Source organism: Clarias gariepinus, chromosome 12 (genome assembly GCF_024256425.1).
Source record: "Clarias gariepinus isolate MV-2021 ecotype Netherlands chromosome 12, CGAR_prim_01v2, whole genome shotgun sequence".
Taxonomy (NCBI): domain Eukaryota; kingdom Metazoa; phylum Chordata; class Actinopteri; order Siluriformes; family Clariidae; genus Clarias; species Clarias gariepinus.
The window spans coordinates 5,153,248-5,168,200 of NC_071111.1; the positions used below are offsets into that span (position 1 = coordinate 5,153,248).

At 42.2% G+C, this 14,953-nt stretch overlaps 1 long non-coding RNA gene and 1 gene segment (V, D, J or C); one reads left to right on the forward strand and one right to left on the reverse strand.

The window, feature by feature from the left end:
* Positions 1-6,073: 6,073 nt before the first annotated feature.
* On the reverse strand, positions 6,074-7,214 carry LOC128534607 (uncharacterized). The gene is made up of 2 exons (XR_008361501.1): positions 7,175-7,214; positions 6,074-6,507 (listed from the first exon to the last, which is right to left on the reverse strand). It is a non-coding gene; the product is annotated as an uncharacterized LOC128534607 (long non-coding RNA).
* Positions 7,215-7,666: 452 nt separating this feature from the next.
* LOC128534602 (Ig kappa chain V region 3381-like) lies at positions 7,667-8,352 on the forward strand (the record flags this gene model as incomplete). The annotated part of the segment is given in 2 exon segments: positions 7,667-7,745; positions 7,844-8,352. Coding segments are annotated over 2 exon segments (405 nt in total), but the record flags the coding sequence as incomplete, so codon positions are not given.
* Between the last annotated feature and the right edge of the window lie 6,601 nt (positions 8,353-14,953).

Genomic DNA, 14,953 nt, shown 5'->3' on the forward strand with positions numbered 1-14,953 from the left:
AGAAGTGGAAAAATTCTGCTCCGATGTCTATTATGATATTGAGAAGTCACCAAAACAGAAAGAGATTTTCTCAGAGTATCAGAGTCTGCTCCATCTTCCTTCCAAGAGCTTGATAAGACCTATTAGCAACAGATTTCTTCAGATGCTGGAGGTGTGCACCAGGCTGAATAAACTCGTGGATGTACTGGTGGTGCATTATTACTACTGTATGTGCTGTAGTATCCAGCACATTACAGGTGAAAACCTGGCCAGCAGGAGCCATCTCTGCTCTTCAGGACTGTTACAGCAACTTCACTGACTTGGAGGAGTACACATCATCAGTGACCAGCTACATTAACAAGTGCACCGATGACGTCCAAGAGCATCATCTCACGACCCAACCAGAAACCGTGGATTACTGCGGAAGTGTGTGCACTTCTGAGGACCCGAGACTCTGCCTTCAAAGCGGGAGACAAGGTGGCCTTCAAGACAAGAAAGGGCCAAACTTTCTCGGGCCATCAGAGAGGCGAAGCGCGCACACGCCCAGAGAATCCACAATCACTTCAGGGACAGCGGCGACACACGGCGCGTGTGGCAGGGCTTACAAGCAATCACAAACTACAGGACGACATCACCTGCCTGTGACAGTGACGGCTCCCTCCCAGATGTGCTGAACAACTTCTACGCTCGGTTTGACAGGCAGAACGACGTGGCGGCAAGAAAGACCACCCCTCCTCCTAACGACCAGGTGCTGTGTCTCACTACAGCTGAGGAAAACTCTACGCAGAGTCAACTCACGTAAAGCTGCTGGACCAGACAACATCCCAGGCAAAGTGCTCAGAGAATGTGCTGAACAGCTGGCAGATGTTCTCACCGACATCTTCAACATCTCTCTGAGCAGCGCAGTCCTTCCCACGTGCTTCAAGGCCACCACCATCGTCCCCGTGCCCAAGATGTCTACTGTGTCCTGTCTCAATGACTACCGTCCCGTTGCACTCACATCCACCATCATGAAGTGCTTTGAGCGGCTCGTCTTGAGACACATCAAGACCCTGCTGCCCTCCTCACTGGACCCACTGCAATTTGCGTACCGTCCTAAACGCTCAACGGACGACGCCATCTCCACTACACTACATCTTTCCCTTACACACTTGGACAAGAAGGACACATATGTTCGAATGCTGAACATAGATTTCAGCTCAGCATTCAACACTATCATCCCCCAACAACTTATTGGGAAACTGAACCTGTTGGGCCTGAACACCTCCCTCTGCAACTGGATCCTGGACTTTCTGACCAGTAGGCCTCAGTCAGTACGGATCGGGAACTGCACCTCCGGCACCACCACACTGAGCACTGGGGCCCCACAAGGCTGTGTGCTCAGTCCCCTGCTGTTCACACTGCTGACTCACGACTGTGTAGCAACACACAGTTCGAACCACATCATTAAGTTTGCTGATGACACGACCATGGTGGGTCTCATTAGCAAAAAACGACGAGTCAGCGTACAGAGAGCAAGTGCAGAGGCTAACGGACTGGTGTAAAGACAACAACCTGTCTCTAAATGTTGACAAGACAAAGGAGATGGTTGTTGACTTTAGGAGGACACGAGGCGACCATTCTCCGCTGAGCATCAACGGCTTCTCTGTGGGAATCGTCGAAAGCACCAAATTCCTTGGTGTCCACCTAGAGAAGGACCACAGCTGGTCCCTCAACACCAGTTCCCTACACAAGAAAGCCCAACAGCGTCTCTTCTTTCTGAGAAGACTGAATAATTTGATTTGGAGTAATTTACATCTTATATTTGGAAATAAAAGCTATTAAAAGTATTTATACTTTATTCACTTCTTTAAAACGCACTGCTATTTATTTGAACTGTATGCAACTTGTTACGCATGTGAAAATGTCAAATAAAAATATTTTTTTTATGTTTGCAGGCGTACTTTCAACATTTCAGGGATTTTTGAAAAAAATGCAACATGAAAAACCAATGGCGCACTTGCTGCACGTGGAGATGGTGGCCCTAGTTCGAGAGCTCCTCAGCAAATTTATGAAGCCGGAAGCCATCCCACTGAGTGCAAAGGATATCATCAAGGTTGATGTCCGGAGTCAAGATTTGCAACTATCCGACAAAAGGTTGTCTGTTGGAAGATACTGCTACTCTGCACTAAACAAGGCCCATGTGGAGAGGAAGATATGGGTGAGAAACATTTACAACTCTCTCAGAGAAGGATACATAAAGTCATCAGAGTTCAGCCCTCTCTAATTCAAGATGACTCCATCTGTGGGGCTTTTATCACATTAGGAGAGGCCTTGCCTAATGTGGTCGCACCAGAGGAGATGATATTCTTGAAGCAGACAGATGATCCATGAATGTGAAAACTTATGAGAGCCTTGCAATTGTAAAATCCATGAATAAAACAAGGCAGTGGACAGCATCAACAATGACAATAGACCAGCCATTAAGGTGGTCTTGCCTGTCATCGTATCAAACATATCAAAAACATCTGCAGAAAAAGAAAGAGGCACAACAGGCACAAAAGAAGAAAAGGGTGAGTGAGGCAGCAAGGAAACAAACTCATACAGCAGGCCAGGAATATTGCTGGATCAGCCAAAGCCTCCTCTAGACAAGCCAAACACTCATCCTCCTCCACTGGACCATCCAGACCCTCTTCAACCTCCTCTGGACCATCCAGACCCTCACCAACCTCCTCTGGACCATCCAGACCCTCTTCAACCTCCTCTGGAGCATCCAGCCCCTTTTCAACCTCCTCTGGACCATCCAGACCCTCACCAACCTCCTCTGGACCATCCAGACCCTCACCAACCTCCTCTGGACCATCCAGACCCTCTTCAACCTCCTCTGGACCATCCAGACCCTCACCAACCTCCTCTGGACCATCCAGACTCTCACCAACCTCCTCTGGACCAGCCAGACCGTCAGCCTCCTCCTCTGGACCATTCAGACCAGACAAAACCTCTTCTTGACTAGCCAATCTCTTTCTCCCTCCCTCTGGACCAGCCAAAGCCTCATCCTAATCATCTGGACCAGCCAAAGCCTCTTCCTCCTCCTCTAGACCAGCCAGACCCTCAGCCTCCTCCACTGTACCAGCTCCATCTTCTGGTCTAAATGTCTTAAAAAGAAAGAGTTTGCAGGACTTTGCTTACAACCCAGAAGTGATAATGGCCTTGATTTCACTTTTAATCTTCAGTTTAGCAGTTCAGTTCTTTAGCACTTCGAGCACTTGTTATTTAAGCACTTTAAGCACTTGCTATTGTTTAGCAGTTCTTTAAGCACTTTAAGCTCTTATTACTTTATTTTTGTTATTATTGTCAGTATTTGACGTAAGTCCTTCAAATAAAAAAGTCCCCCCAAAAAAAGTTCAGGCTCAAAATTTTTTTTTTACTTTAACCCCTGATCATGCCACAGACACTTTTAGTTAAAACTACAAGCTACAGGTGAGGCAGATGAGCCCACAGACAGCTCCACACTCAGCCCAAGATCAACCTCCCCAGGTCAAACTGCTTTAATGAATGTATCTATAATGTGTTTTATATATACAGCATTTTAAATTCTCATGCTCCTCTACTCAAAATTAAAGGGTGGGCAGCTATAGAACCATGTAGAGTTCAAGAGGTTTGGTCCTAAGAAGTAAAATGAGGTATTGGTTACGGAAATGATTGACCCTTGTTTTGTCCAAGACTTTAACTATATGATCATGTACTAGTCTGCTTCTCATCGTCAAAACCCTCCTAATCAGTCACATTCAATAGTAATAATAAGAATAAGAAGAAGATGAAGAAGAAGAATACATGTGCTTTTCCCAGCAAACAGAGGGAGGCAGTGGAGAGAAAATGACTCGGGAGAGCTCAGGTATCAGGAATCCTCCAGGCTGATTAGGCAGGATATTTAAGGTCAGCCTACAGTACTGCCAGATGTATGATAATCTGGGTCTCTGTATGATCAGATCTATGGTCAGAAATAGTAAAAGATTATAAATGTACAATACTTTCATGTTATCATTTTTGGTGTCTTGGCTTCATAATCATTTTGTAACGTTCGGCTATGTTATTAAAGCTAGTTACACTGCGTCGGGGTCATGAATCTAAATACGTTTATAAATTTCAGTTCCGGTGTTGCGCAAGTGTAGCAGAACAAGAAACGACGCGGCACAATAACAATAACCAAAACCAAACCAAAGTGTATTAAGTGAAACAAACAAACAAACAAACAAACAAACAAACAAACAAGGTGCACCAAAAACAAATATATATAAATATATACAAATATAAACGATGTGTAAAGGGTGGGTGTTTGTGTGTGTGTGTGTGTGTATGTATGAATGTCCAGAGTTCATGTTATTGTTGTGTGTGTAATGGTGAATGGGAGAGATGGCTCGGTCTCACCGGTAAAAGATATTAAGTCTGGGAGCACGAGAAATGGAATGAGAGGTGAAGGTGTCCAGCAAAGACTAATCCGGCAAAGGAAAAGTAATCCTTGGATCCAGCAAACAAACTCTCTCTCTTACAAACAGTGCTGCGTATCATCATCTCTCCACCCCGACATGTTTGCCGGTTCCACTTTAAAGCCAGATCAAATGACCCGACTCTGCTTTTTTCACTCTTTAACCTGAGTTCAAAACATGATAAAAACTAATTTAGACAGTAATTCAATATGTTTATAGAGTAATGTCATGTGGCACAGCTGAGCTCGTTTAGCTGAGGTTTTTCAAGTGTTTTGTTTTTATCTTCATTAGTACCTATACAGAGGGGGAACTTTGGATTAATTTTGTTTTAATTAAATGTAAATGTGGACAGTAGAACTGTAAATTGAGCAAAACCTCAAGAACATTTTTGGTGTGCAATCATTTAAAATCCTATTGGACAGTGGGACATTTTACCGCACCCGTCCCCTTACAGAGTGCCTACTGTACTCACTACTGCTCAGCCATACAAGGGATTTTTTCTTCATGGAGAGGGAAGGTATACCATGATCGTCCACATGATCAGGTCTCCTGGAAGTGATAAATGCTGCATGCCAAGAAATATCTGGGTAAGATAGGCAGGTATAAATAAGACATTGATTCAGAGGGTTTGATTCAGATGTATGGAAAGATCATAAGGTGTGATTATGAGTGGAACAATCCAGAGTACAGCACTGCATAGGACAGATGTGGATGAGTTATTTTTCGGTGTTTGTTTTGATAATACAATATTGTAAAAGCTGTTGCATTTTGTGTTGCCATTTTAGATTTCAAAAAAAAAAAACTATAATTGCAAAATAAAGCAAATGTTAAGCATATTGAAATATTCTACCACATTATTGAGTCATTCTTTAAAGAAATTAACAACATATTACTTAGCAAACAGTAATGATGGTCATCCTGTTGTGACTGACACAATTATGGAAAGTATTTGGGGCTGGAGCTACTCATTTATAATGAGGAAGATACAGCACTAAAAAGAGAAAGTGAGCTCAGACTTCCTAAGGTGGGGCTCAGTGTTCTGTCTGATCAGTTAGAATTTGACCTCATGCTAAACTTTATTGTTTAATTTTGTGGATTAATCATTTATGTGATATTACTATGATCGTGACATTTCACGGAAACCAGCAGACATCTGTAATAGGTTTATATATATATATATATTGTGGCATGGGCGGGGTGGCGGCATGGGCGGGTCTCTCCAACATCATTTCCGGCGGTAAAGCGCTACAATATACTCCTATAATGCAATATAAATGTAACACACTGTAATTATAACCTTTAATGTGTCAGATATCAATAAAAGTCTGAGCTTTCAAACATGATAGAGATGAAAGAAGAATAATAGTCTACATATTAATCCTGTCTTAAGGAGAGAGCAGTGAGGTGTAAGTGAGATTTACATGAACAGGACTGAATAGTTTCATTTCTCCCAGAATAGAACAGAAACTTCACCAGATGTTCAACTTCCTTCAGTCAAACTCACTGAAGCACAACACACAGCACTGAATCTACAGCTAATCCCACTCTCTCATCACACTGATCATCACTATTAACTCCAATAAAAGAACAGACAACGTCCAAAACAGCTTTATTTCAGCAAAAACTACAGGAAGAGCAACAGGACAGTGAAGAGAGTAAAGACAGAAATGTCAGCATTGTGTAGAATTGAAACTCTATTGTAGATGATCATAAGCAGCTCTATGTTAAACTCTATCTTGGATCCACTAGTCTTCACACTGACTCTTTCTGAACGTGACTGGATGATTGACGTTGTTATGGGAGACCTTACAGCTGAACTCCTCCCCCTTTTCCCAGAGGTCTTTGCTGAGGGTCAGGGTGCTGCTGCGGCTGTAACGGCTGTTCTTCTCTTCTTCTGCGCTGGTCAGAACCCCGTTCTTCACCTCTGAGCCGTCCACTGTCCAGCTCACCAGCGCCCCCTGTGGAGAGTAGCCAGACAGCAGGCAGAGCAGCGAGGCCGATCCCTCAGACAGCTGCAGAGGGGACGGAGGGAGCAGAGACACAGAGGGAGCTGTGGGACCCGCTAGAGAAGAGAAACACATATACATTATAAATATCATATACACGTCATTTACACATAATTATAATATATGTTTGTATCGTTGTGGAACTGACTGATCTTACAGAGTAATTAAGTTTAAAAAATAGTAACTGAATTTCATTGAGTATTTTATTATTTAACATCAGTTTCAGTGAAGAGACAAAACACACATGTTCCACACTGTCATTTGTCTGGGAAAAATGATTTTACATAACAAGTGTTATTACTTTATAGTTCAAACCTTCAGCATATTTAACTGCAGCAAATACAAATGTAGCTGATTACAGAAATATTCATTGTTTAACACAAACACACACAGCAGCTTTCATCTGGATTTTACATCAGCACACACTAACTATATTTATTAATTCTTTATTATAGAGTAACTGCAGAGTTATTGCATGTGGAATATATAGCAAGTGTGTAATTATTACATATTTAACATCAATAATTGGAGATTTGTTTAAGAAGATTTATATGGGATCTGTTCTGATACTGAAATGTATTCCTCATCAGAGCAGAATAATACACAATAAACATCAATTATACAATAATAAACATATATAATTTGTTTAGGTTTGGGTTAAATTATTCCCACAATTAGTAATTCTCTATATGGATTTAGTTTAAAAAAAGAAAACACACTTACTGTTGATGATGAGTTTGGAGCCTCCACCAAAAGTGTACCACAGTGATACATTCTAATGAAACCATCGTACAAAAACCTCCATCACACTGCAGTGCACACACACACACACACACACACACACACACACACACACACACACACACACACACACACACACAGACACACACAGACACACACAGACACACACACACAGACACACACACACACACAGACACACACACGCACGCACACACACACACACGCACGCACACACACACACACACACACACACACACACATTCACACACATATGCACACACACACACACACACACACACATTCACACACTTACGCACACACACACACATTCACACACATACGCACACACACACACACACACACACACACACACACACACACACACACACACACACACTTTGCATTAGCAGCCCATGCTTCAGTGCTCTGTGAGTGTTTATAGCCCTGTGACTTTAACACTTCATGACTGAGAGCTGCTGCTCAGCAACTTCACCCACAGCAACCATGACTTTGATCAGCGTCTTCATCTGCACACTGGCCCTCTGGACTCAAGGTGAGAGTTTAACATCAACTCACAGCCTCACACACTTCATTTCATACTAATTCTACAGCACTTTACAGCATAGAAACACAATCTATGTTTCTCTTCAGGATCCAGAGGTCAGGTGACTGTGACTCAGACTCCTTCAGTGCAAACTGTTGCTCCAGGAAACACCGTCACCATCAACTGTAGAACCAGCAGCAGTGTAGCTGGTGGTAACTACCTCGCCTGGTACCAGCAGAAATCTGGAGAAGCTCCTAAACTCCTGATCTATGGTGCTACTAGCTTACAGTCAGGGACTCCAGCTCGTTTCAGTGGCAGTGGATCTGGTACTGACTTCACTCTGACCATCAGAGGAGTCCAGACTGAAGATGCAGGAGATTACTACTGTCAGAGTTACCATAGTAGTGGTAGTGGTGTGTTCACACAGTGTTAGAGCGTGGTACAAAAACCTGGGTGAGTGAGAGAGCACAGAGAAGCACTGCTGCAGCTGGGAGCGACTGCAGGTGCTGAGGGGGAGGATGTGATACAGCACAATCACACACACTGTGGACGAGAGAAAACACACCACACTAACTCACTTATAGACATTAGTGATTAATTATCCTGTGAGAATGATGAGAGTGGACAAACTTCCTGATCATTCCAGAATCGGCACAGATTAATTTGGTGGTTATAGGGTTTTAAAGGGAACATAATGTGTATGTGTGTGTGTCTGACAGAGAGGGAGAATTTTATTCATTACAGTGCACAGTTGTATTCAGTGTTCAAATTTGAGCATTTTAGTTTTTTTTCTGGGAATAGTGCATTAACCACCTGTCTCCTTTCTCTAATAGTCAGCTGTAAAAAGTCCTTGATCTGTTCCTCGACATCTGTGTTCGACTCTCTGTGTGTGTGTGTGTGTGTGTGTGTGTGTGTGTGTGTGTGTGGTAATACACATTTTATTTATTCGCGATGCAGTGTACATATTCTCACACCCGACCTGCTCTCCCACCACTAGCAGCACCTCCTCCACCTGTACACCGTCCTCCGGCACACACCTAACGCCATGCCGAAGAGGAAGAGTCTCCTCACCAGCCTCAGAGGCCATGGTGCCCCGCTCACTCTCTCTCACTCTGTTTTTTTCTAGCAACATTCACTAATAATAAAAACAAATAATTAATGCGGGGAAAAGAAAGCAGTCTTACAAAAAAAAATTGGCAGAACGCCAAACAGCCTTCCCCGTGCTCTTCGTACTCTCAGGCAACTCTTTATATTTTTATGCCAAATTTCATGCTACATGTGTCAGGCCAAATGACTTCACTTTTATTTTATTTAAAAACATTTATTTGGCATCCCAAATCCAGCCATGAAAATAATCCATTCTTATGTCATCAGATGCTGCATCTATTGAATGGAGTAGATTTCCCCACATGTAGACCCTTACATAATCCCTCCATCAGAAATCCTGAGATTTTTTACATTTTTTAATCAGGTTTAGGAAGTGAAAGTATGGTGGGGGACATGCATTTGTAAAATGTTTGTTATAGCCATCACAATACCCCTGGACTATGGGGAAAGCTCACATTGTACCAATTAACAACATAAACAGGAGGTTAGTAGACCATCCAGAAATGTTAGATGTTCTGTGTTTCATGGTTCCAATAAAACAAGGTGAAAAAAAAAAAAAAACAAATCTGATGACCACAAAGAGGGTCACATTATCACCTCACTTGTCAGGCATGTCTATAATGACACAGTCACTAATTATGTTACAACTTCTCCTTTTCTTCTTTATTACATTAAACTTTATCCAGAATACATTTATGGAACCTCTCCACTGATTCCAAACCTAAGTGGATGAAAGGCTTTCAATGATAATAGATAATAGGTAGTACCGGCACTGGAACATTTAACTATAATGTATGTATCACACCGCATTCCAGGTGTTCTACAATCGGTAATTAAACATTTCTGACATCAATTGTCAATCGCAGTACGAGTGAAAGTCTGTAGTAGGGAGAGAGCAGCAGTCTGCCGAAACTCACATTCAGTACCAGTCACGGTTACGCTTTTAGCGAAAACATCGGATAATGTCATCTTAAATTACATTTTATTTAATTAATAATTGCTTAATTGTTTATTAAAAATTATATTTATGCATAAAACAAGCTACAAAACTAATTACTTCCAACACAAGACTGAATCTCAAAACACTATGGGGGATTGTACACCCTATATAACACACTAGCTTTATATTTAACATTATTTGTGATTGAATCCCATAACAAGAACTGATGTTCTAAAGAGGAATAAGTGGAAATATGAAAAGAAACTTATGACTTAAACTCTTACTGGTATAGGTATTTAGAGGAACATTTGACAAATCTCATCTGCCTTTGTATAATAATTAGCCATTTCTGCCCATCCTGCAAGAAGTTTGACGCAAGCACAACCAACCTGCTGTTTCAACATTCATGACCTGGTTAATTGGTATCAAAGCCCGGGTTAATAACTCATTAGGTTGAGTCAGGCTTTCCTCAGTCCTGTGCACATTCACTTGAGGAGATCTCACACTGGTTCTAAAGACTGTTGAAACAGAGAAGGATCAGGTTTAAATATGTTCATTTTACTGAAAAATGCAAATAAAATGCAAATAAAATTAATAGCTTTAAATTAAATAGAAAATAGAAAACAGCAAAAAGCAGGACTGTCACTGCTGACAAGGTGAGGGGCAAAAAATAGCTGATAGTGTTAATAGAAATAGAACTCTTCATTGTTGTTTTGCTTTGTCTCTTACAAAGTGCTTTTTATACAGTTGTCAGAATGAACTAACCTAGGAGACCAGATGACTTAGCTTTAGCGATTAGCCCAATGTAGCGTGGATGGTGAACCCAAACGCGGAAGAAAGCGAGTAGGTAGGATAACCACGCGATTTAGTTTAAGGACTCTCACAAAAGGGGAGCAAGGGAAAAAGGTGCTTGTTTATTCTAAATAACAACATTAACTAATTTTCAGGCTTTAATACTATTGGATTTTTGCCTTTTTCTGTTTGTTTGCTTTTTTTTGCGCTTTTTCGGAGAATGCGCGTATCATCTGAGAACAACAAGCGGAATCCATCACCAAATAACTACTCAGGTACGATATAATGGATAATATTCAGCTCGTTCAGTGTGTGGAGTGCAGGATGTTTAGACATTCTTCCTCCGTCGTTAGTGGTAATTTTATTTGTGATAGGTGTGTGTTAGTGAGCACTCTGACGGAGAAGATATCAGCGTTAGAGAAGTGCATCCAGACTTTAGAGAGGGTTAGAGAGTGTGAGAGCAGCGTTATTCCCGTAGCGGACAGTCTGGGTGCCGCAGGCGGAGATAACCAGCCCCCGACTCCGGCATTAGAGCCCTTACAGCGGGGCGAGTAGGTGACGACTCGGCGGCATACTCGTTCAGCCAAAGCTAACGCTAAGGCTAGCCCATCGGAGCACGCCTCTTCTGCGCTTCACGTGTCCAACAGGTTTGCTCTCCTTAGTGATGCACCCGCTGAGAAACCTGAAAGAGCTCTGGTTATAGGAGACTCTATAATGAGGCACGTGAAATTAGCTAGACCTTTAGGGGCGCCAGCAGCAGTGGTTAGGTGTATCCCAGGAGCCAGAGCACCAGACATAGCAGGTAATCTTAGGGCTCTAGGACAGCACAGGTTCTCCAAGATAGTGGTACATGCTGGAATTAACGATATACGCCTTCGTCGGTCAGAGGTTAGTAAGAATAACTTTATAGAGGTGTTTAAATTAGCGAAGGCGATGTCCGATGGAGTAGTATGCTCTGGTCCCATCCCAATGAGACGTGGTGACATAACTTACAGCAGGTTATGGTCGCTAAACCGCTGGATGTCCAGGTGGTGCTCCGAAAACAACGTGGGCTTCATTGATAATTGGAAGACCTTTGAGGGCAAAGCTGGCCTGTTAGGGCGGGACGGTATCCATCCCACTCGGGAAGGTGCTGCTCTCATTTCCTGTAGTATAGCTCATAGTCTCAGAAGAGGCCTAGTTAATCGGTGACAATCCAGAGCCCAGGCCAGGGAGCAGACAGACAGGCTAAACCAACCGTCTGCTAGCTGCACAGAGTCGTCACTCAGGGTTCACTGTTTGGGGCTGTGTCTGTTCCCCGAGCTAAAAACAAATTTAGAAAGACTCAGAAAGTTTTAATAATTTAATTAACATAGAAATTACAAACTCAGATCATACTGAATGCGCAGGCGGCACCTCTGATCTGAAGCTAGGACTGTTAAATATTAGATCTCTCGCATCTAAAGCAGTTATTATTAACGAAACTATCACAGACCAGGAGTTTGATATATTATGTTTAACTGAAATCTGGATTAAACAGGACGAGTATGTAGCTCTAAATGAAGCTAGTCCTTTTGGATACAGCTACATGCACCAGCCTCGGTTAACTGGTAGAGGAGGAGGCATCGCAGTTATTTACAACGATAATCTGGCTATCGTACAAAAACACAGATTTAAATTTAATGCATTTAAAATTCTCTATAGTAACATAAAGTCAGCTCAGACGATTCCGCTAATCATAATTTACAGACCTCCAGGGCCGTACTCTGAATTTCTCTGTGAATTTGCAGATTTCCTTTCAAACCTTGTCGTTTCAGTAGACAAAGCGTTAATTGCTGGAGATTTTAATATTAATTTTGAGAATCCAGAAGACCCTCTGAGAACAGCATTTATGTCCATACTGGACTCAGTAGGAGTAAATCAGTGTGTAGTAGGACCCACTCATAAAGCAGGTCACACTTTGGACTTAATATTATCCTTCGGATTAAGTATAAGAAACATAATTACAATTCCACAGTCTGAAGTTATATCAGATCACTGTCTTGTCTCGATTAAAGTGTCTCATAGTAATAATGTACGCACAGCACCGCGCAACCACCTTAAACGTACATTCACATCAAATACCACACAGAGCTTTATCGATAATCTTCCAGAGTTATCAATTTTGATTGGATCGCCATCTGATTCCACAGAACTTGATCAAGCGACTGAATATCTAAAGTCAACACTTCGTCATAGCTTAGCGCCCTGGAGCCAGTGACGCCATTCCTCCAAGGCTTACTTTATGGCCAACAGCTCGCGGTCCCCTACCCCGTATCGCTGCTGAATTTTGTTACCTGAATTTTGTCGACTTGAATTTGTAAGATTGAAAAATAATGTAGATTGTATTTTTAACACTTGAAAATATTTTTGAACTGCAATTTTTTTTATTGCAACATGTTTTTTTTCAGTTCAAGTAATTCAACCTGCTATTTTGCTTTAAGGAATTTTGGCACTAATATACTTCCATACCCGTGTGTCTCCCTATTGATTCCAGCCGAACCCGTATCACTTTGTCTGTTCACTGTTGTGTACCATTGTCGTGACTTGCACTAAAACTATGTGTTTATTTCTCCCCCAGGAATGGGCGGTATCTGCAAGCGAGGCGTTTTTGTGTGGAAGGCATTCCTCAAGGTTAGGCTGAAAGAATAGCAGCCCCTACTTCGTCCCAGAGCTTCGGACGAGACCTGTTTTTTTTGTTTTCTTTAACAAAGCCTGCCTGCAGACCCAGCCTGGTGAAGTGGCAAGCCATTTGGTTTCTCTGTTCTTTGTTTTTCTGTGTATTGCTCAGTATTATTTAGACTATTTACATTAAACTAATTTTCATTCACCCTGCATCTGCGTTCCATCTCTCCACATGGTAACCATGACAGATGAACAGACCTTTCTGAACGCAGGGACGCCCCTCCCTGAAGACGAACCCCCTTATCTGAATTACGTTCGAAGACAGCAGGGGCAGATTGACGGGCTGGCGAGAGTGGTCAACGACCTGGCGGGCAGAGTCCAGCACCTTGCCACAGATCAGGCGCCCCGTTCCTCTCCTCAGCGGCGCTCCGCACACTCATCTCCACTTGGTTTACGAATATCTTGCATCACGCATGCGCTTCTTGTTTTGACGCCGAGCCAACGGTATTTCTCTCTCTCACGGTGCGGAATTGTGCGTAATCGTCTCCCTCCCTGTGTCTTAGTGCTCGTCTTTTACTGGTATGATCAACATTCGTGGACGCGTTTACTGTTTACTATAAAACTGTGACAGCGTGTGTGTGTGTAAAACATATTTTATTTTGTGTTTGTAAGCGCGTGTGTACAGCGCGCGTGTACTGTTTTTTATAACACACGTCTGTGCACGAGTAAAGTGAAAGACAATCTCAATACAGAGGTAAAAATTCCATGTTTTTCCTGCCCATCGCTGTGTGTGTGCGTGCATAATTTGACACTGTGCCGGTTCACACACATTCTCTCTCTCTTGTCTTAATGTGTGCGTGTGTTTGTGTGTGTGAAGCACCCCCTCTCTGCTTCACAAACGCACAAACACGCACACACATTAGGCGAGAGAGTGAGAGAGAGTGAGTGTGTGTGAACTGGCACAGTGCCAAATTACGCGTGCATACACTGCTTTCCACAGAAACTCTTCTTTGTCGCAAAGGTAAAGAGCTGGTTCATTTGTTTGTTTGTTTTACGTTACAGCAGTGATTCCATTACGTTACAGCAGTAATTCCTCACATGAGTGTCAGTAGCGATGTTCCTTGCTAATTTTTCCAGACGAAACAGTCTTTCCATTTAAGTCTGTTTATGTTTGTGTGAAATTTAAATAAGACAGGTGTACTGTTTAAGATGAGAAGAGGGAGACAGGAGGGGCTAAAAGTAAGAGTCTCCTCTTATGTTAGCTTTACACACACACACACACACACAGAGCGCCTGTGTGCATTTATTTGTTCTTTTTTAAAAGGTAAAATGCACATTAATTTGTTTTATTTTTACTTTATATTTTGTGTTATTTATTTTAGTGTATTTATTTTTTTGGGCTGTGGAACGAATAATTTGAGTTTCTCATTTTTTCTTATGGAAAAATTAAATTTGGTTTACGAGTGTTTTGGAATACGAGCCCGTTTCAGGACCGAATTATGCTTGTAAGCCGAGATTCCACTGAACATATTCCTAAAAGACTAAATCACACATCCAGCATTAACCATTAATAGGAGGTGACAGCTGTCAATCAATTACCTCACACCCTTAACAGGACTAGCAGTGTGTGTGGTGTGTTATATGTGTGTTAAAGTTCTTATAGAGGTGGATTCAGTGATTCAGTAAAAAGGTACCACACTGGAATTATAACCTTTAATGTGTCAGATATCAATAA